Here is a 20,458-nt window from a genome sequence, read left to right as displayed (position 1 = left end):
TCGTTAACTGTCCATATCTCAAATCATCAAATTGTCACATTTTCTGACAGTTGTGACGTGTTTCTTCCCATACAAACATATTACACATCATTTTAACCCAAAATCGGTATATAAGCTAATCAAGGTATTTCTTCATTCATTTTCAATTTTCGTAGAAACATGATACCCATTTTCGTTTTTGTCTATTGCGTTTGTGGCTTAAATGCACAGCAATTTGGACAACAAGGACAGTTTCCAGGCCAACAAGGACAATTTCCAGGTCAACAATTTGGACAACAAGGTCAATTTCAAAACCAGCAATTTGGACAGCAAGGACAATTTCCTGGCCAGCAATTTGGTCAACAAGGACAGTTTCCTAATCAATTTGGCCAGCAAGGAATAATAGGCCAAAATGGATTTCAGAATCAAATTCCAGGACAATTTGGACAGCAAGGATTTAATGGAGTAAATAATTTTGCACAAAATCAACAGTTTATTCAACAAAGTGTTGGTAATCCAAACAGTTGTCACGTAAGGTACGTAACCTATCATTGTAGTCCTGTAAAAGTAAACTAATTCCGTCTTTTTTTCATGATACTTGTTGGTTATAAGATGTACAAATTTGTTATTTTTGCAACATAAAAGCCAATAGGATAACGCGAAACTGAAACTGTTTGAAAAAGAAATTAACGATTCAAGTTTCCCTAGTAAAATTATTTTTTCTTTTAATTGATTTTATGACTGTTTTGAGGACTACGTCCTCTCCAAACTTTTCTTATGATCATTTTTTCCCTTCTTTATGAAAACGATAACACTTTATATAACTTTATTTTTTTTTTAAATCCAAGGTTCTGTATGCACCTATTTGTGTTTAATTCTGTCATCAATACACATACAAAATAGTATTTTGACCCTTAGATGTTTTCAACATCTCCGTTGATACATAAATAGAATTACAACAGCAATAAGAATTGCCACAATATCTAAGATGTTTTTTTCAAGGCTAATATATTCTTAGTGTAATTTAAATTAATAGAAAATGTTAGAATCTTCATTAAAAAAAATAGTTTTCTGCTGTTCCTTCCAAAAAAAATATTCAAAAGAACTAGTAGAAAAAGATATAAGACATGGTTTGTTTATTCCAGTAAATTGTAGTTTAGTCATAATAGTTTATTATTAATTATTGTCAAACAGTAGTACCTTTTACAATTTTATAATTATTTTTGTCAGGAGGAAGTTAATATTATTTACCATTTTTTTCTGATAATTTAAGAGGAAATAATTGTGACAGGACTGGGGGCCTTCAAATCAATGCCAAAACAAACAAGATTACATGTATCATAACCCGAATAATTCAGTTGTTATATTCCGCTGATTTACCATTACTCTTTGAAGGAGCGATCTATTACGGGGATGGACTGCATTTTTCGGATGAAGACTATCATTGAAAACTAAACAAAATGACTACGAAAGAAACGAAAATTAAATAAATATAGTTATATAATGTATTGTTATATTACAGAGGATGTGGAATTGGACAACAATGTGTTTACAGAAGTAACGTGGGTCTGCCTTATATATGTCCTACATGGATTCCAGTCCTCCCATGTCAATGTATTCCTGGTAAGTCAGATTTATGATCAACACGACGGGTTCCACATGTGGAGCAGGATCTGCGTACCCTTTAGGAGCACCTGAGATCACCGCCAGTTTTTGGTGGAGTTCGTTTTGCTTACTAGTATTTATTTTTCTATGCTGTGTTTTGTGTACTTTTGCTTGTCTGTTTGTCTTTTTCTTTTTTAGTCATAGCGTGGTCAGTTTATTTTCGATTTATGAGTTTGAATGTCCCTCTGGTATTTTTTGCCCCTTTTTTATAATATTTATAAAACCAAAAACAATGAATTGTTGATCAATTTTACGTCGTAGAAGTGGATAAGCTGAATTTATTCCATTGAAGAAAAATATAATGCCACAGTTTATGTGAATATCACAATTGTTATAAATATTTTGAATTGTTAAGAACAACTGTTATGTCAAATTAAATAAAAATGGTGAAGAACTGTATGTTGCCTTCTGTATGCCATTTTTTGCCGGTACTATTGACGTAAATACTATATCTTCAAGTGTATTTATTTCATAAATATTATGTGGACACGAATCTTACGGTCTCGGTTGACATTCTCTCATTTATATTGAAAAAGAATTTTTAAAATTTCATTTTTTATATGTATTATCTAATGATTACGATGCAATTGAAATACTTCTACATGTTCTTCTTCTTTCTTCTCACATAAGATTTAAGACTTCTTGAACATAGAATATAATAACACTTTTCTGAAGAAATACGAAAAGTGATATATTCATTCTAATGATTTATGAAATTATCAATTTGAACCAATGTTCCTATATTTTTAACAGGCTGCAGGGCCCAGAATCAGTTTATACAAGTTGGACAAACAAAACAGATCGACACCTGCGGTAATAGATGTACTTGTAATACACAAAACGGACAGGTAGGTTCATAATAAATCAATCATTTTGTCAGGTCAAAAGTACAGACTTGGCAATGATAGTGTAACAACTTAGAAATCTCAAACGAAATGCTATACATATACATGTATTAAAATTTCATTTCAAAATTCTTTAATATTTTTTTTGTCTAAGAATGATTTTTTTTTTTTTTTTAGTAATTTTTTAACATGATTGCAGCAAAGCTTTTAAGCTTTCAACCAAAAACATAGTATATATAAATTTAAAGGGGAAGTGCTATCTTGTGTTAAAGAGTTATTATAGAAAAAGAAGATGTGGTTTGATTGCCAATGAGACAACTCTCCACAAGAGACCAAAATGACACAGAAATTAACAACTATAGATCACGTACGGCCTTCAACAATGAGCAAAGCCATTTTTATTTTCAAATTCTATTGAAGTTATTACTCCAAAAAACATGGAGACATGGGTAAAAGTCATGCATTTTTTATAAAGGGGGAATGTTTGTTTTCCCTGGACAAACACTTTTATTTCTTCTTTGAAATAAAAAAAACCCCTATTTTTTCAAAAAAATAAACTTTTTAAAACTATATATTGAACTTATTTTTTATTTACCTAATTTTCAATGGAAACAAACTATTTTGTTCACTTCTCTTCTGAACCAAATTGGCCTTTCCAAAGAAATAATTTTAAATCTAACCATGATTTAAAATAAAAACCACCCTCATACCCAAACAAAATGAATGATCGGTGTCTTAGAGATACGCTACATATAGACCTAGTCCTACAAGTGTTTATGTTTATTAATATTTCGTTTTTTATTTCAGGCGTCGTGTACACAGATTGCTTGTAATCAAGCCAGCCCTGGAACACAACCACAAACTATTGGCACGATTCCAGGTGTTGTCCCAGGGGCTATTCAGGGAGGTATTCCTGGTGCTATTGGTGGTATACCTGGTGCCATTGGTGGTGTACCTGGTCAGGTCGGAGGTATACTTCCAGGTGGTATACAAGGTGGGCCACAGGTTCCAATTGGAAAGAAAAAATAAATTTAAAACAAGAACGGAAAGTACCAAGTATATCGCATAGAGTTAAATCAAAAGACTAGCCATGAGCCATGGAGTATCGGTACATAGTGTATACAGAATATATGAGCAGAGAGAATGAAAAAAAAACCCATAGTTGTATAATATGATACAAAAGTCCCATAATATAATTTGCTTTTTATACTTTCACTTTAAGTTTACTTTGTTGTATAAAGTATTGTATATATTGATAATTTGATTTTAAACAGAAAAAAACCTTGTTTTTTTTTAAACATTTTAATAAAAAAAATGTGAAATTAAGTTTTATATTTATATTGATTGATTGATATATCAAATGCGATTGATACTTCAATATGAGGTTTGAATTTAATTTAAGATTTCAACTCAAGAAATTCTGTATGGAATGGTATCGGCCGCTGGGAAAACAAATAAAAGAGTCCTGGCAAGACGATAAACACATTGACATTTATGTGTTCTTAAGGTAACCTAGCAAAAGTGTCATCTTGCTACTTGCCATCTTGTCACCTTGCCAGATCCCGCCAAATGAATATGTCTATAACACTCTCTTCCCGAACAAAACGAGTTACTTCTGGATTCTGAAACAGAACAAAGCGGATATCACCAGGAAATAACTTTCAGACGAATTTCAGCTCTTTTCATATTGTTCAAGAAAACGACAAGTGAATTCTATCTTGACTGCATGCACTAATCTCTTTTCTTAAGTTGTTATATTAGAATTGCAATTACAAGGCCATGAATTTTAAAGATATTACGTACACCTGAAATATCTCGTTTACGCGTAGAAATGATAGTAAAGTGCCATTTGTCACGTGACAAAGTTCCGCTCCATACCAATGAGAGGTTTTGCATTAACAAATGCAAACGAATGAGCTATTACCTTATTTGTTCAATAAGCTCCATTTTTTTTTATTACACCCTATAATCGTTTTAACCAAAATTAATTGTTCAAATTTGAAGAGATAGATAATATCTTAGATTCTATTCGACTGAGGGTTTTTCCAGTTTATCCCTGGCTGGCCATACCAATGAAAAACATACCCTTGTTGTAATCAAACGTTTTGATTCCTTGAAGTTCTCTTTTCTTAGAACTTTTGGTCGCCCAATAAACAATAAATTCTGGTTCCCCGATAAACAATCATACATTATCCAATTACCCGTTCTTGACGGGGGTTCTACAATGACAAAAATGGTAAAAACTGCAGTTCTGTTTAAACTTGTACATTTAAAATCACGTATCTTACAACGCACGCTATTCATATCCATTCGAAACTACCAAACGCATATGAAGGTGTATGCATATGATACCTATTGCACCAAATTTTAAATGCCTGTCGCCGAAACCCAAATTCTGCTCTAATGCAATGCTTCATATGACGAGGTCTTTAAAAAAAAACCATGAAAGTTTTGTAACGTAAAGAAATAACATGAACACGATTCAAATGAGACAATAAAAATGTAAATTAAAGGTATCTATTTTTTAAAACAGCACATAGCATGCTCACAGTACAAAGATCTGTCTACCTTTGGGTATAAATTCGTTTTTTCAAATGAATTTCGTTTTTACTATGTGAAAGTTTCTTGGATAAATCATTTAAAAAAGAACTCCGATATGTTTTAGTATCGACCGTGAACTGATTTATTCTAATAATAATCTTTATCGTCATATAAACAAATAAAAACATGTTTGTGACAGACTGAAAAAAACCGCAAAACAAAAGATAACTAAACGCTAAAGCAAAGATACAAGATTTTTTTTTTATAAAATGAGCAACTGGATAGCAGCAACTTTTCTTCTGCTTATTTGTAAGTTTTTCATAGATTTGTTTTAGTATAGAAAACAATAATAATTTTCTACTTCCATGTCTAGATTTTCCAGAGTAAGCTTGCCATTGGTGTTGGTTCTTTGTCTGCCTTTGGTGCTAACTGCCTGAAGAGCTGCCAATGACAACGAGGCAAAGCGTCAGCAATTACATTACGACTACCAGATATTGGCCGTGCCTTTATCAAAATATTATTATTATATATATATCTAGAAATAAATATTTTTTTTCTTAAAAAATTATTACTTTAGAAGATTTTGGGGACTTTTATAATTGTTTCAAATAACTACTTGTATATAGTTATCAAAGGTGCCAGGATTATAATTAAATACGCCGTATATATTAAACAAAAAACTTATTTTCTACAAATAAGTCTTGAGTCTCAACTGGAAAGGTTGCAATACTTGTGAGTTCCGGAGTCTATAAAAAAAATAGAAAAAAATCTCCAACAATTCCATCATAGTAGATGCACAACTTGAACCAATGTGCAATCTTCCTGTTTAGTTTCAGGGATCTTGGTTGAAAACTGAAGATTGTCTTTTGAGATGATTAAACTAAACATGTACCTTCTTTCATAAATATTTATAACAAAGGACTATCAGTGGAAAACTCGTTTGCCTCGTTTGATATCCAATAACCGATAAAGCATCAAAAAAATTCCGTTATACTCGTTCAAAATGATGACAATACTTGCAATGAGCCAAGTTTGCTTCACATTGCAAGTTGCATCGATTAACCAACAATAAAATCCCTTGCCTGACCGACGACGACTTGACAGCCAAAATTCTATAGTCAAGAAAGTGACTGAAGTTCGCGCACCTTAACTTTGTTTCAACCAAGAACAACAACTAGCCATTGTTTTAACCCAAATTAGCGGGCCGCAATTAGCCTATCTTTCGGTTACCTAAGGTCCATAGATGGCGCACCTTTTCGTTGTTTACAACCAAGAACAACAACGGAACCTTGTTTTAACTCAATTAGCCTACCTTTGTTACCGGTCCATGGATGGCACACCTTTACTCTGTCACAACCAAGAACAATTAAGAACCGTTGTATCAATGGATGGCGATAATAATTTACTCTATGCCCAAAAAATAAAATCTCATCTGGTGAAACGGATTTTCCCAATCTGCAAAAACCTTTTAAGAAAAATGCGAGACCACGAAAAGATTTGTATGGTAGGTATTTCTCAAAATCCTTAGCTAAACGGTCTCTAGTTAATAGACCAATAAAATGCCAACTGAACTTGTAAACCAATACGCATTTGTCCGATGTTTCTGACACTCCTGGTACTACCAATCATGAGTTGTAGTTTTGAAACAGCAGGCTGATATCAAGTTGAAACAAAACAAAGGATGAACTCTTTATTATAGAAGGTAAAAATATCCAAGTTGGAAAACTCAAATTAGTTTTTGGTTATTATGCTTCTATGGGCTTTAAAAGTTTATTGATGTGCTTAATTAATGACTTTTTGCATCTTATTAACATGCTTATATTTACAAAATGTAATATATAGTATGGGGTTTCGATATATTTGTAAACAAATACATGTGGTTTCTTTATTTTTTAAAAGCATAAATTCCACCGAAAAAAGACGACAGAAAGATAAAAACTGACCTTTTTAAAGCATTCATTTGCATTCTTGCATCTGGCAATAGTTATTTGGGAACAATCATAAAATAAGGCAATATTTTGATCAAAAAGAGAGAGTGGTGTACATTTTGTTCTATTTTCAGGCGTGCTTGAATTGGACTATTTCGTCTTAAAAACGTGTAAAGCAACACTATTTGATACATCATCTCGGTTCAGATTCTGTTATTTCAATAAATTTAGGCTACATTTTGATATAGTAACATAAAAAAAAATCACAGTATCAAAATATAAAATAGAATATGTGGGTCAAGTGAAATTTCTTTGTTATGAGTCATGGCAATAGATAAGTTGTGTTTGAAAAAAACAAATGTTTAATACAAATTAATAAAAAGCTCAAAACGACAGATTTACAAGGTAATCTTAAAAATGCAGATCTTTAAAAAAGGTCTTTTTCAAAGACAAAGTTCCATAACTCCTCTATGTCATTTCAGAAGTTTATATAAAAAACAACTAAACAGAGGTTATTTTCGTAGATATACCAAAGTTTCATGAAAACTGCTCAAAGACCTTTTGAGTTATTGTCATAAAACTTGGTAGTATTCAGGTATTCGCGAATATCTACTGATTTTGATTTTTATCTAATGAAGTTTGCAGTATATCATTTTGTTCGCCCAAACTGAGTAAGATGAAGCATCCATTTCTCATTAGATTACGTTTTTGTATTAATTTTAAGAAAAATACACTCATGGACGTAAATCTTACATAGATATTAAAAAAGGAGAAAAAAAAGGAAATAAATTATAATTCGTCGTGTACTTTTCTATCATCAACTGGATCTAACTCTATTGATGGTATGTCTTTCAACCAAAAATTCATCACTTCTGGTCTTAGATCCTTCTTCAGTGTTGTGATTGTATCAATGTCCAAGTAATACTTCGACGTTGTGTCAAACGGTTTCCATTCGACTGGTCCCTCAGGAACACTACAAAACAAATATTTATCAATTAATTTGGCAAATTGTTGCTTTTTTGTTTGTTTATAAGTTTCTACATACTTTTTCATTCTTGACTTTCAAATGTAAAGTTTTGAGCGTCCTTGGTGATTGCTCTATAGAGTCTTAGTTGATCTCCTGCGTCTTTCACAATTGACACATTTTGGTAAAAACCTTTATGAAAGCGGAATAACAGCATTAAGAGTAAACTAACAGTTTTAGTGATGTTAAAAGTCTTGGAGATCTTCTCCTGTTGATCATATTACTTTTTGTTTTATTGGTCATGATCTTTTATAGCTTACAAAATAATAGAGGAAAATGTAAAAAAGACAAATTATCATAAAAGAGCAGTAACCCTAACACTGAGGTGACTTATTAATAAGATATCCGCCCGATGTGTGGATCTTATCTTGTTAATAATTTTTTACTAGGTCATCGGAAATTTAAAAAAAAATTAAATGCCCCAGCGATGAATTTTGGTTGAATTTGGTATAGTAGTTTCGGAATTGTTACGACGACGGACACCAAGTGACCAGGGGCCGGTAACAAGAAATTTTATTAAGAGAGGTCGTAAGTATTGAATTAAGGGGAAGATAAGATAATTCTAAGATCATTGAATGATTGTAAATCAAAGCTCCCTCAGGTTGTTCGTAGATCGGTCTTATTTCCCCCTCAAGTTGAATCGTAATAGTTTTCAAGTTACGAGTTCTTAATAATTTTCTGGCGTCTCCGATTTTGGTTCCTCGCAAAGAAATTAGAATCACCTTACATGAATCATAAAAACGTTTTAATGAACGATAAAATGCGCATAACAATCAACTACCCATTTAACCTAAGGAAAACAATTCTGGCCTCAGACCACCATTATTCTTCCCCTTTGCTACAATGCTTTTTTTTTTTTTTTTTTTTATAAAAGTCAAATTGAATTAAACAAAATTTCACCGCTTCAAACATGAAATTAATTTAACTGCTTATAGACCATAATTATTTTAATAAAAATATGCTTGTCTGAGGACAATCCATCTGGGTTTTCTTTTAAGTGCCCTATTATTCACCAGGCCAATGGTAGGATTTGAATCTTGTATATGACGTAGGCTTATTTTTCTGTACTACTTTTATTTCGGTCAAATCACTACTATAATGATTTACTTTTATAAATTGTTATTTGGATGGAGAGTTATCTCATTGGCACTCATACCACATCTTCCTATATCTTTTCACTTTAAACAATATTTTTTTCTTCACATCATTTTGAAAGCCTTCTTACAACAAAAAAAAATCTCAAAAATACTGAACTCCGAGGAAAATTCATAACGGAAAGTCCCTAACCAAATGGCAAAATCAAATGATAAAACACTTCAAACGAGTTTTGTAAACAGGAAATTTATAAAAATGACCACATAATTGATATTCATGTCAACACTGAAGTGCTGACAACTGGGCTGGTGATACCAAAACAGACACAATAGACAAAAATTTCAAAAATAGGTGTATAACAGCAACACGAAACCCACTAAAAACTGGGGATGATTTCAGATGATCCGTAAGGGTAAGCAGACCCTGCTCCATGTGTGGCGCCCATCGTGTTGCTCATTATATTACGAAGCCGGGAAATAGTCCAATTCGTTGGGTCACATTCGTGAAAAGGGAATGGGACTGTAGTTACGAGATAATGAACATATCCGATATCATCTGTATAACGGTTATTCCATAACGGTCAACCAACTCATGATGGCTTCCGTAAAATTTAAGAAGAGATGATTTAAACTTCATCGAACTCTTGGTTTAAAATTGAAAAAGGTCACAAATTCCTCCTTGCTCCTTACACTTCTCTCAACAAGCCAAAATTGTAACGATTTACAATAAAGAGAAACTACCATCCTCCACACACATGGCAAAGAAAACAGATATATAATTTCCTATTCAGAAGAATTAATAATTAGAATAAAAAGTTCTAAGGTTCATGTATTAACGTTTTAAAGCAGTTTGTTCTATTATTAACAAGTGAATGTACAGCTAAGAGTAGTCGGGACCACTCTTACAAAAAATATCAAGTGAAGCTATTGCGAATTGTTCTTGGTACACCCCTAAGTTGCTAAGTTTGTTTTAAGAACACTTAATAACTGACCAAAATTTAAGAATTATTTTGTGTTACTGGAATTAGTAAGATCGCTTTAAGGTAGACGTAAGAATCGTTCTTAAATCATGCACTTTTTCAAAACATTAAGGGCTGTCAATCATTATAAGATAGGTCTGAGGTTGGGTCTTGTTACATTCTTAAATCTTAAGACGCCCTATAGACGTTCGTAAGACATAAGAATGCTTCTTGTTACCGGCCCCAGGTCGGTAAATGATACAGCTTTTATTCCACAGTGAACTTTTGACGAAAGTTTACATGCAATCTATTTTTCACGAAGTCAATTAAAATATGTATGTCATAAAACTATATATTTCCTTCACGTGCTACTTTTTGAAAAAATTGGGTAGACATTTACTTAAAATTTCGGTTTCTTGGACATATCAATCCTTTTGAAAGACATACTTAACTTTTTTCCTACAAAAGATAAACGCTGGCGGATTTTTGTAAAATAATATAGAATATCTTTCCGCCATAAGTATGCTTTGAAATTTGTGTAAATTCTTTTGAATTTATTAATTTTCATCGCATTTTCATGATTTTAGTCATAGAACGACTTTTTTTCTGTAAAATTTTCTAATTAAAAAAATCATCGGTGAATTTTGTTTACACCAATCAGCAATAGACTAATTGGTGTAAACAAATAAATTGGGAGAGATCAGTTTGCGCCAAAAATAAGTCCTTTTGCGCCACAACTTTTTTTCTCCAATGCTACGTTTGCGCCACCTGTTTTAAAATTACATGGTATCATTTGCGCCAAAAATAAAACATACGATTGCGCCAATTAGAAGAAAAATGACGTCCCTCCTCCTTTATTAGGACTTTGAACCGGCAGTTTATACATGGCAAATGTTTCCTTTTCTGAAACATACTTTCTTCTTACTGCTGCTGCATGGGTACAATGTATGTAGTAGCTTGTGACTTCCCTTTATTGTCCAAAAAGACAATCATTGAAGGATTAAATGCATAAAACCGTTCATAATAATTACTGGGGAATGCTTCAGCTCCATTACTGGTACGTCTTGCGGTCGATAGAGTTTCAGTCCATATGGATGGTGGAAACAAATCACTGTGTTATCAACATATGTGGTTAAACATAATCAGCAAAAAGTTTTATTTTCTTCTCTTTTGCATAACTTGAATTAAATATTAAGCAGAGCAATAAGTTTTCTTCTCTCTATGTATATGGACTGTCTGGTGCATTTCAAGTCATTTCTCTCCAGCTGCTCATCTTCATGGTGCAATATCTCTGAACATATGATACTTTTTAAGCAAAAATGAGAATAAATAGATAGATATGTGTACAGGTAAATTGGCGCAAATGAGTTCCGAAAATTGGCGCAATTGATACATTTGGAAAACTATATTTGGCGCAATTGATACATTTGGAAAACTATATTTGGCGCAAATGATACCCCTGAAAAACAGTAATTGGCGCAAAAGGACTGCTGCCAATAAATTATAGATTAGATATATTTGGTTATTATACCTTCGTGCATAATCATGGCAAATGTCATTTTTAAAAAGAGGGGTCTATGAAATCCTTAATCATGTTAATGCTCGTGAACTTCTTACTTTTTTGGGTCTTTTTAACTTTTGTTGATTAGAACGCGCGTCACGTGCAAATACAAATATGAATAGTTTAGTTTCGTTTATTGTTTTGTAAACACTATAAAACGACGAAGAGTAAACACTATGTAGATCATAAGGTGGTACCAAACACCTCGACTAAAATAATTTGGCTCGTTTAATTTTCATAAAATTTTGACAAAATATTCACTTTGATCCTTTGACACAAATATAAACTTTTGTCAAACTACTTTATATCACATGAAAATTTTCCGATAAAGTAACTACACACTTTATCAGATAGTTTCAATTTGATACATATTGCAGTTTGACAAACACTATTTTTTATCATAAAGAAACTTAAAATTTTCCTCAACAATAGAATGTGAAACGTTCATCTGAATTTACAAAATTTATTTCCCTTTGGTGTTATGTACGACCATGATGCGTTATTATCTTACCCTTTTCTGGCGAAGGATGTCCAATATCCAATTATCTCATTAGCGATTTGCTGTTCTTCTGGAGTAAATGCAGTACTATTCATAGACGGCAATAATACTTTAATATCAAACATGAACTGTATTTCTTCTCCATGGCCAGATCCCTTACCCCATTTCGGTGCAAACCCCATTATGGGTTTTTCTTTCGAAAAGAGGTACTGATATTTCTTGCCTTCAAAGGATACATGATAATCAAGCATTCTTTTGATAGTATATCCAAAACAGGAATCGGCAATGAATTCGCTTGCTTTCTGACTCTGTTCATCAGTAGAAGTCGTCTCTGATGTGTAAAATTTACAAATCTTGTCTTTAACTTCAGAATCGTTATTGTAAAATTTTTCTACGAAAGGCTCAATCATTCCCTTACAAATAAATTTGAGTGGGATACTTTCAGAAACATTGAAACCAAAGTTTTCTTGAAGTTTTGGGAGTATTCCCATTGCCATCATTAGACCCTCGTTTGAGGTAAAACCTGCGATTAGGTCCAAAGACCCGTAAAATTGGGCAACATCCGACTTTTCATCCTTTAAACTTCGCAGGGGGTGATCCGGATATAATTCACCATCCACAACTGGAATATATTGCGGTTGAAAAACTTCAAGTCTGTCATCGGGCATTAAACTAAACATATCGGTGGCCTTTAAAAGCTCACTTACATCGATGTCACGAAGGCAGTCCGTAAATTTATACATGTCGTTGATTGGACAGGAGGTTTTCTTTGCAAGGTGAATGGTCCTTTCATTTATTTGCTTCTTAGTTAACATATTTAACTCATTGACTACACCACTTTGGGCTATTACTCTCTGGAAAAGCCCTTTATTCTGTGGTATCAAAGATTGAAATGATACACTCCAACCCCCTGCTGATTGTCCGAATATAGTAACAGACTCAGGGTCCCCTCCAAAAGATGCAATGTTGTCGTGTACCCATTGTAGTGCAAGCTTTTGGTCCCATAGACCGTAGTTTCCCTTGGAAGCTGGGTGGTCAACTGTCAAGAAACCAAATACATCCAATCTATAATTTATAGTCACTACTATAACATCTCCTTGCGTGGCAATCCATCCTCCGTCGTATTGATTTGAAAAGCCCATGACTAAACCACCACCATATATCCACACCATAACTGGCAATTTTCTGTTTTTGTCAACATGGTTTGGGACATACACGTTCAAGAATAAACAGTCCTCTGACATTTTAGACGGCTTAAAATCTGGCATCATTGGTGGGACGGACTGTGAACATGCTGCTCCAAATTCTGTTGCATCCAATGTTTCCGTCCATTTATCGACCGGTTGTGGTTTTGTGAATCTCAATGGACCAATGGGGGGTTTCCCAAAGGGAATTCCACGGAATTCATATACGTCCTTTCCTGTTTGTTTATTCTGTGTCTTTAGTCCTTTAATTGGACCACATTCAGAGTTGACGAGTGTAAAATCAGCAAGTGCAATATCCGCACATACCAGTGTCATAAAAACAGTAAATATAAAAGCGTTCATTTTGTTCTTTTGGCACCTTTTCATAACCTGAAATTAAATGTTGATATTCGTTAATTTTTTAATTTGTTTAAGTTTGATCATCACTGTATACCGCATGCGAGCTTCCTGTGAGTAAAATAATATTTTGGGGACTCAGACTCGGACTCTTCAATGAAACAACTTCCCTACCCCAAGAGGCATTTAGCAAAACATCAAGTTATATTAGTATTGCTAGTTGTTCTGCATAATAATTATTATTTACTATGGTTAATATTTGATTTCTAGAATTAGTCATTCAAAAATTATTGTTTTAGACCAAGCTTAATTTTGACGTATTAAAATACGAACCAGAAGACCTTGGGTCTAATTTGATCGACTTGCAATTTGAATATCTGTCAGATCCATTCAATTTGATTAAAACATCTCCCTCTATCCACTCGCATTTAGTGAGGACTTGTTTTAATGAAATTGAAATTAAAATCTATTGCAATTACCAATCCAAATTATCAAGACTGGTATATATAGATAAATTATGAAATATTTCTATTTGAAAAAAATGTAGCCTTACCTGAACTTACCTTCTTTCTTAATAATTACACAAACTGACTGAATAATCATATGTATATAAAGCGTCCTCAGATTTGAACTCTTTATTTATATGAAGCATTCCTACACCATGAGACTTTTAACAAAATTACCGAATAAAATCATCAAGACTGCCTACAGATAGCTTATAAAAAAAATCCATTTGCAAAAATGTAACCTTACCTGAATTTACCTTCTTTCTTAATAATCACAAAAAACTGACGGAATCAATATATGTGTATACATATATAAAGCGTCCTCAGATTTGAACTCGTCTTTATTTACAATAGTCGTTGCTAAAATATGGATGTGATAATAGAATGGACACACTAATTGGGTTGCTCTACAAGTGAATTGACTATTCGTTAAATTAATGGATTTTTCTCTTCCAATCAATCCCACAGCGTACAACCGACGTGTACCCTTTTTTACTACAAGATAGATACATTCGTATAGAGACACCAGGGGCGGATGCAGTCATTTTTAAAAGGGGGTTCCCAACCCAGGATAAAAGGGGGTGTTCAACTATATGTCCCCATTCAAATGCATTGATCGTCAAGAAAAAAAAAGGATGGGTTCCCACCCCGGAACCCCGTCTGGATCCGCCACTTGACACTGCTGTTTTAATTGCTGAGCATTAACGTTGCAGTGTGTACTTCATTTTATTTTCATCGAATTTAATTTGTGTTGCATTTTTAGTCCAGCTGGATAACTGATGTGATTCAGAAGACCATTTAAAACTAAAAAAATGAAAGTTTTCTTTTGAAAAAGTGAATCTACGAAGATTTTTCTTATCATATTTATTAAGCCTAGTCTAACCTTATGGAGGAGAAAATAGGATCGGCTGTCCCTATTTTGATGTTTGAAAGTTGATTTTAAATATTAATCCAAGTCAAACATGTTTATTTAATATCTGCGTTAGTTTATACTGTACACTTGGATTACGCAATGTCACATTTATCATACTTATTCATATAATAATTTGTCGAATTTTCTGTTTTTATTAAGAAGGCTCGCGGGTATAAGATTTTCAGAAAAAAATTAAACATTTATTTTTCATTACAAATTTTATTAATTACCTTTAGTAGTTATTAATTTATCATATGGTACAAAAATCATTCCAAAAAAATCAATTCGTGTTGGCCCCTGGTGGTGACTTTTAGAATGTAGATATCATTGAAAAAGCTCCAAATTATCTCCCTTTGGTGCAAAAATGCCATTTAAAATAAAATTGAGGTAACTTTTTTTAACTCATCGGTGACCTATACTTTTTATTGTTGTTTTCGAACAAGCTGTACATAAACTTAATAATTGTAAAATTTAAGCGATTTCTGTAATTTAGTTCTTTTTTTATTTCGATATTACCGCTATTTCTGCTATTAGTTCAACTGAAAAAAGGACATTAACAAAAATGTATGCTTCTTTCGAAGGCAGATTGTGAGCGTAAATGAACGGCGACCCCATCTTTCAATTTCATTTTTCTATAAAATATAAGATAAAGTTCATTTATAGAAAAAATATAGCGAAATCCTATATTAAATAAAAAATTTGATTTAGACCCGCGAGCTCCCTTAACCGTGATTATTGTACACATTTTGTCACCTTGAAATCTCCTGTCTGGTAAGCAAGCAGATGATGTGTACTTTTTGCTGTTCAAGGTGAACAAGAACATTTAACTATGCTCTCCGACAAAAAGACCCATATTGAAAGGGTATATATAAAAAAGAAGATGTGGTATGATTTCCAATGAGACGACTCTTCACAATGTGTCCGTTTTGTAAATACGACGTCACTTTTGTTTAAATCCTCTTTCTGGTTATTAGAGCAGAACACATTGGTGTATGTTCAAGATCCCTTGGAAAACCTCTCAAATGGGACACACACCCTTTTCAACCTTATCAACGATTCACTTCCTCTGGACTACCTGCTTTTTTATGTTACTTTCTAACTGTTCTTGTCTTAAATACGCGTGAAATATTTGCCAATGGACATTTATTTCTCCAACAACAATCGATAAATTTTTATCTTAAAATAGACATTATACCTCAATGTGACAACATTGTTGAGGCCGCACAAAAGCCTTAGACTTTGTCAAGTAGTTGATGTCCTATATATTGTCACTATACACACTTGTAATCGATTTACCGTTGTACTATTATAGGTTATTTACATTATTTGTCATGTTTTATATGTCCTGTAGTTTGTACACTTGGAATACGCAATGTCATATTTATCATGTGGACTGGTTTATCAAATAAAATATTTAAATTTGAATTCATTTCAGTATTTTACTATCAAGAAACGAGATTATTGAATTCAATCCAATAAATTCTTTCAGATTTTGATGCTATTACAGATCAATAAACTTACAACAACTTATCTATTTGAACTCGTTAAGTTTTTAAAATTGCGATAAACCTTGTCAAAAAACTGTTTATACACATTTTAGAGTATGCCGCTACAAGGTAAAATGTAAATCTGGTTAGTGAAACATTACTTATACTTTGTTATCACCATACAAATGTATGTTAATACACGACGTGTGAAGCGGGAATCTTGCACCAAGTATACTCGGAAACAAACAAAACACTTACAAGTGTTCCTTTGCCTGTAATCACCTTGTTTTCGATTTCTTCTTAGTGTTTTGTTTGCATGTAGATTTCAAATATTTTATTATAAACAAAGTTTATCGTGTATAAGTATACGACCTGAAATACTTAGGGAAATGATTGAATAAAATATTTGTTATCGTTAAAAAATAAAATAAATAAAAATAAAAAATATCGTGTATTGCATGTGTACAAACAAATAAGTCACACATTCTGAGGTTAGGATTTATGAATCAAAGAAATCAATCTTTAATTAACATAAAAAGAGAATGTGCCATGGGTCACATATGATTATCTCGCTTGCATATATACCGTTATAAAGGGACATACATGCTATGTTTATAGCATTGTGTATAGGTTTCATAACACCAAGTTAGTTGAGCCAAATCAATGTTATTACTTAAAGAACGAAAACTAATTTTAAAACGTAAGTACGACGGAAACGCAAAATGCACTCTCCGCATCCGCAGCAGCGGGGCAACACATACATGAAGAAGAACGATTCTTTATTATTTCATACATAAAAGTAAAATAAGATTTCAAATTGTTCTTTTATAGAGGACGAAGAAAACAAATCTATTTTGAAGTGATTCAAAATGTAAAATAATACACGAAGCTATTTTGATGTTGATGTATCAAATCCAATATACAAGTTCACCACATTTTTTTAACACGTGAGTAGAAAAAGCAAAACTGACAGTTAGCATGTACTTTCCCCCTCAAAATAAAGGTGGTCTTCCTTATATTTCGTTCTGATTTTACAGGGAAAATGAATGCCCTGAAGAAAAAAAAACCAAACAAACTACTACATAGGCTGCGATGCGTCATACTTTTCTTCTATAATATTTAAGTAGTATACGGTTTCCACGTGGTCTACGTTGTCCATCTACATAAAGTGACCAATAGCCTTTTCAACACTGAGGTTACCCCAAGGATTGGCTGAAGGATAGATGAATCCTTGGTTTTCACCCGACCGGAGTTTCGAACTTCACTAGTTAGTGATACGTGCGTTCGTTTACGTTACGAATGGACTAGATATGTTGAAAACTGGATTTCGTGTTTTCCTGCCTGAGATTGGTGGTTCATTTTGGGTATTCCAGTTTTTCTCGACAATGAAAAATGACCCAACCTCTGAGTTCAGAAATTCTCGCTGTGTTGAAGAACCATAATGATAGGTGGCCTTGGGCTGTTTTCTCTAATTTGATCGGGTTGCCTCTTTGTCACAATAAAAATTGAATACATCGAACGATACGATATGTGGACAAAGGGGAATAAATACAGTTCTTAATCATTCATGTTTTATATATTCAGTACGAAATTTCTCTTATCAAAACATCTACACATGGATATGGTATCATTAAGATAAAGTATATACCTATATGAAGTTAATTTCTTTCAGAACGATTAGTCATTTTTTGGAAGAGACAACTCGGAGGACCCCAAGTTGAAATGAAAAGCGCTACCGGGCATTTAAATAATAAGATTATTATTCAACCCAATTATAATGCATATTACATTTTGTTAAAACATCATTTGATAGTAATCGCGTGTTTTTTTTTCTATGCCATTTTTTTTTATCTTAGATATTCCTTAGCGTTTTAGGCGGAAACAATCATTAACAACCAATTTTTAAGTTGGAAATGCTAGAACCAGAAAACTTCTATAAAGCACAATTATGTATGATACTTTGATGGATGAGTAAAAAGAAAAAACTTCATATTTTGGATATGTATATGTTAAAAAAGTCAGATGGTGAAATATGTTTAATAGTCGTCTTGTCGTATTTATATGTATCACCTACCTAGCGTTGTCAGGATTGTAAATTATAGATACAATACTAGCTACATAAAATATTACAGTACATTTAAGACAGCACACGACACACAACATAAGGAAATTACAAAAATACAAAGCATGTTGCTACACATGTCGAGTAAGATATTCAAGAAATAAAGAACAGAAACATCAATATACAGTAAGCAGACTAGAATAGCAAGCAACATATTCTGGCCAAAGAATTATTAATGCATAAACAATAAATTAAGTCTTCAAACGTAATGTAGTAAGCAAATACACATATCAACATGATATATCAAACATATAATGTCAAATGTCAGATAAACTACACAAACAAAAATTCTTACCATATCAGTTCAAGGTTGGAAATCACAGTGTTTGTTTTTATTTATCCGCCCACTGGATCAAAGTTTGTCTCTAATCGTACGGAAAAAATACGTCTAGTACACACCAACACTATTTCGAAAAAATACGTCCAGTACACACCAACAATATTTCGAAAAAATACGTCCAGTACACACCAACAATATTTCTCTAGAAATTCATGGTGTCGTACAATCTTTTTTTAAAGATGCCCTTCAAAGCATTATGATTATGGACTGTATTTTTCACAACAGATCGATTTTATTTCTTATCAGCATGCGCTACGTACTTTCACTTTCACTTTAAACATTGTTAAAAGATATATCTAGAGACCGAAAATTTAAACCATTGAATTAACGTTCTTTTTCACGGGTTAGATTTTAGCAAGAAGAAAAAAAATATGTATGAAAGACCATCTTGTTGAACTGATGTACAATGTAACTGTAAAAATAATTACCTATAAGTATATGCTTTTGCGAATCGATTACGAGGACGAATAAACAAAAAAATGGAGGGAAAGGGGGGTTTGTGTAAAACAGCTATTACCATGTCTTTAACCGGTTTTTTAATCTCGTGACATCGAATGTTTGGCCTTAAAAAAATATAAAAAAATAACCTTTTCTGCCTGTTTATACGATCTGATCCCAGGGAAGTATTTCAGGAACCTGTACGTATAGGTCTATCTTATAAACTCAAACAAAGGGAGGGTGTTACAGGAGGATTTCAGGTGACCAGGTTATTCATTTCCACCTGCTGTTAGTCTTGCTAATTTGTTTTGCATGGAAAAGACACAGAATCATGTATTTCAATTTTGAAACCAGTTATATCCTGCATATAGTTCATCAAAATATTCATTTCTGAGGCAAGAAGGCGAAATGGTATAATACACATAATACATATCTCAGATAAAATTGAAATAGAAAAGGGGAATGTGGTGTCAAAGAGACAACAACCCGACTAAAGTGCAGAGAACAGCCGACGATACATGATATAGTATTGCAATTCTATTAGATCAATTTTAAAACCTTAGTCAATTAATCTTTTATAAACTCCATCAACACTATTGATCACTATTTAACTATTTTGATCTGAGCGTCACTGATGAGTCTTATGTAGACGAAACGTTAACGCGCGTCTGGCGTATAAAATTATAATCCTGGTACTTTTGATAACTATTTACAACACTGGGTCGATGCCATTGCTGGTGGACGTTTCGTCCCCGAGGGTATCATCAGCCCAGTAGTCAGCACTTCGGTGTTGACATGAATATCAATTATATGGTCATTTTTATAAATTTTCTGTTTACAAAATTTTGAATTTTTCGAAAAACTAAGGATTTTCTTACCCCAGGAGTAGATTACCTTAGCCGTATTTGGCACAACTTTTTGGAATTTTGGGTCCTCAATGCTCTTCAACTTTGTATTTATTTGGCTTTTAAACTATTTTGATCTGAGTGTCACTGATGAGTCTTATGTAGACGAAA

General features: G+C 32.8%; 2 protein-coding genes across 6 annotated transcripts; one reads left to right on the top strand and one right to left on the bottom strand.

Moving 5' to 3' along the window:
* The first annotated feature begins 134 nt into the window (after positions 1-134).
* On the top strand, positions 135-3,815 carry LOC139488406 (calcium-binding protein P-like). The gene is made up of 4 exons (XM_071273969.1): positions 135-515; positions 1,502-1,602; positions 2,398-2,492; positions 3,297-3,815. Exons 1-4 carry the CDS (start codon positions 160-162, stop codon positions 3,516-3,518), a joined length of 774 nt encoding a protein of 257 aa, XP_071130070.1. The 5' UTR covers positions 135-159; the 3' UTR covers positions 3,519-3,815.
* A 2,887-nt stretch (positions 3,816-6,702) lies between these two features.
* Positions 6,703-19,265, bottom strand: LOC139488405 (fatty acyl-CoA hydrolase precursor, medium chain-like). 5 transcript variants are annotated; one of them, XM_071273965.1, is made up of 4 exons: positions 19,124-19,258; positions 18,960-19,053; positions 12,108-13,669; positions 6,703-7,931 (listed from the first exon to the last, which is right to left on the bottom strand). In XM_071273965.1, exons 2-4 carry the CDS (start codon positions 18,960-18,962, stop codon positions 7,748-7,750), a joined length of 1,749 nt encoding a protein of 582 aa, XP_071130066.1. In that variant the 5' UTR covers positions 18,963-19,053; positions 19,124-19,258; the 3' UTR covers positions 6,703-7,747. The 5 variants fall into 5 exon arrangements, with proteins under 5 accessions (XP_071130066.1, XP_071130065.1, XP_071130067.1 ...); XM_071273964.1 differs by having other exon boundaries at positions 18,960-19,265; XM_071273966.1 differs by lacking the exons at positions 18,960-19,053; positions 19,124-19,258 and adding an exon at positions 14,390-14,503.
* Between the last annotated feature and the right edge of the window lie 1,193 nt (positions 19,266-20,458).

This window comes from Mytilus edulis, chromosome 9 (assembly GCF_963676685.1).
Source record: "Mytilus edulis chromosome 9, xbMytEdul2.2, whole genome shotgun sequence".
NCBI lineage: Eukaryota > Metazoa > Mollusca > Bivalvia > Mytilida > Mytilidae > Mytilus > Mytilus edulis.
This window is presented reverse-complemented; position numbering and strand designations above follow the sequence as displayed.

Excerpts from the sequence above, each read along its gene's own strand:
- LOC139488406 (XM_071273969.1), top strand. The coding sequence starts at position 160 with ATGATACCCATTTTCGTTTTTGTCTATTGCGTTTGTGGCTTAAATGCA. Across the intron at positions 1,603-2,397 it reads CCCATGTCAATGTATTCCTG|GCTGCAGGGCCCAGAATCAG; the intron begins GTAAGTCAGATT and ends TATTTTTAACAG. Across the intron at positions 2,493-3,296 it reads GTAATACACAAAACGGACAG|GCGTCGTGTACACAGATTGC; the intron begins GTAGGTTCATAA and ends TTTTTATTTCAG.
- LOC139488405 (XM_071273964.1), bottom strand. Across the intron at positions 7,932-12,107 it reads ACATCCTTCGCCAGAAAAGG|TGTTCCTGAGGGACCAGTCG; the intron begins GTAAGATAATAA and ends TTTGTTTTGTAG.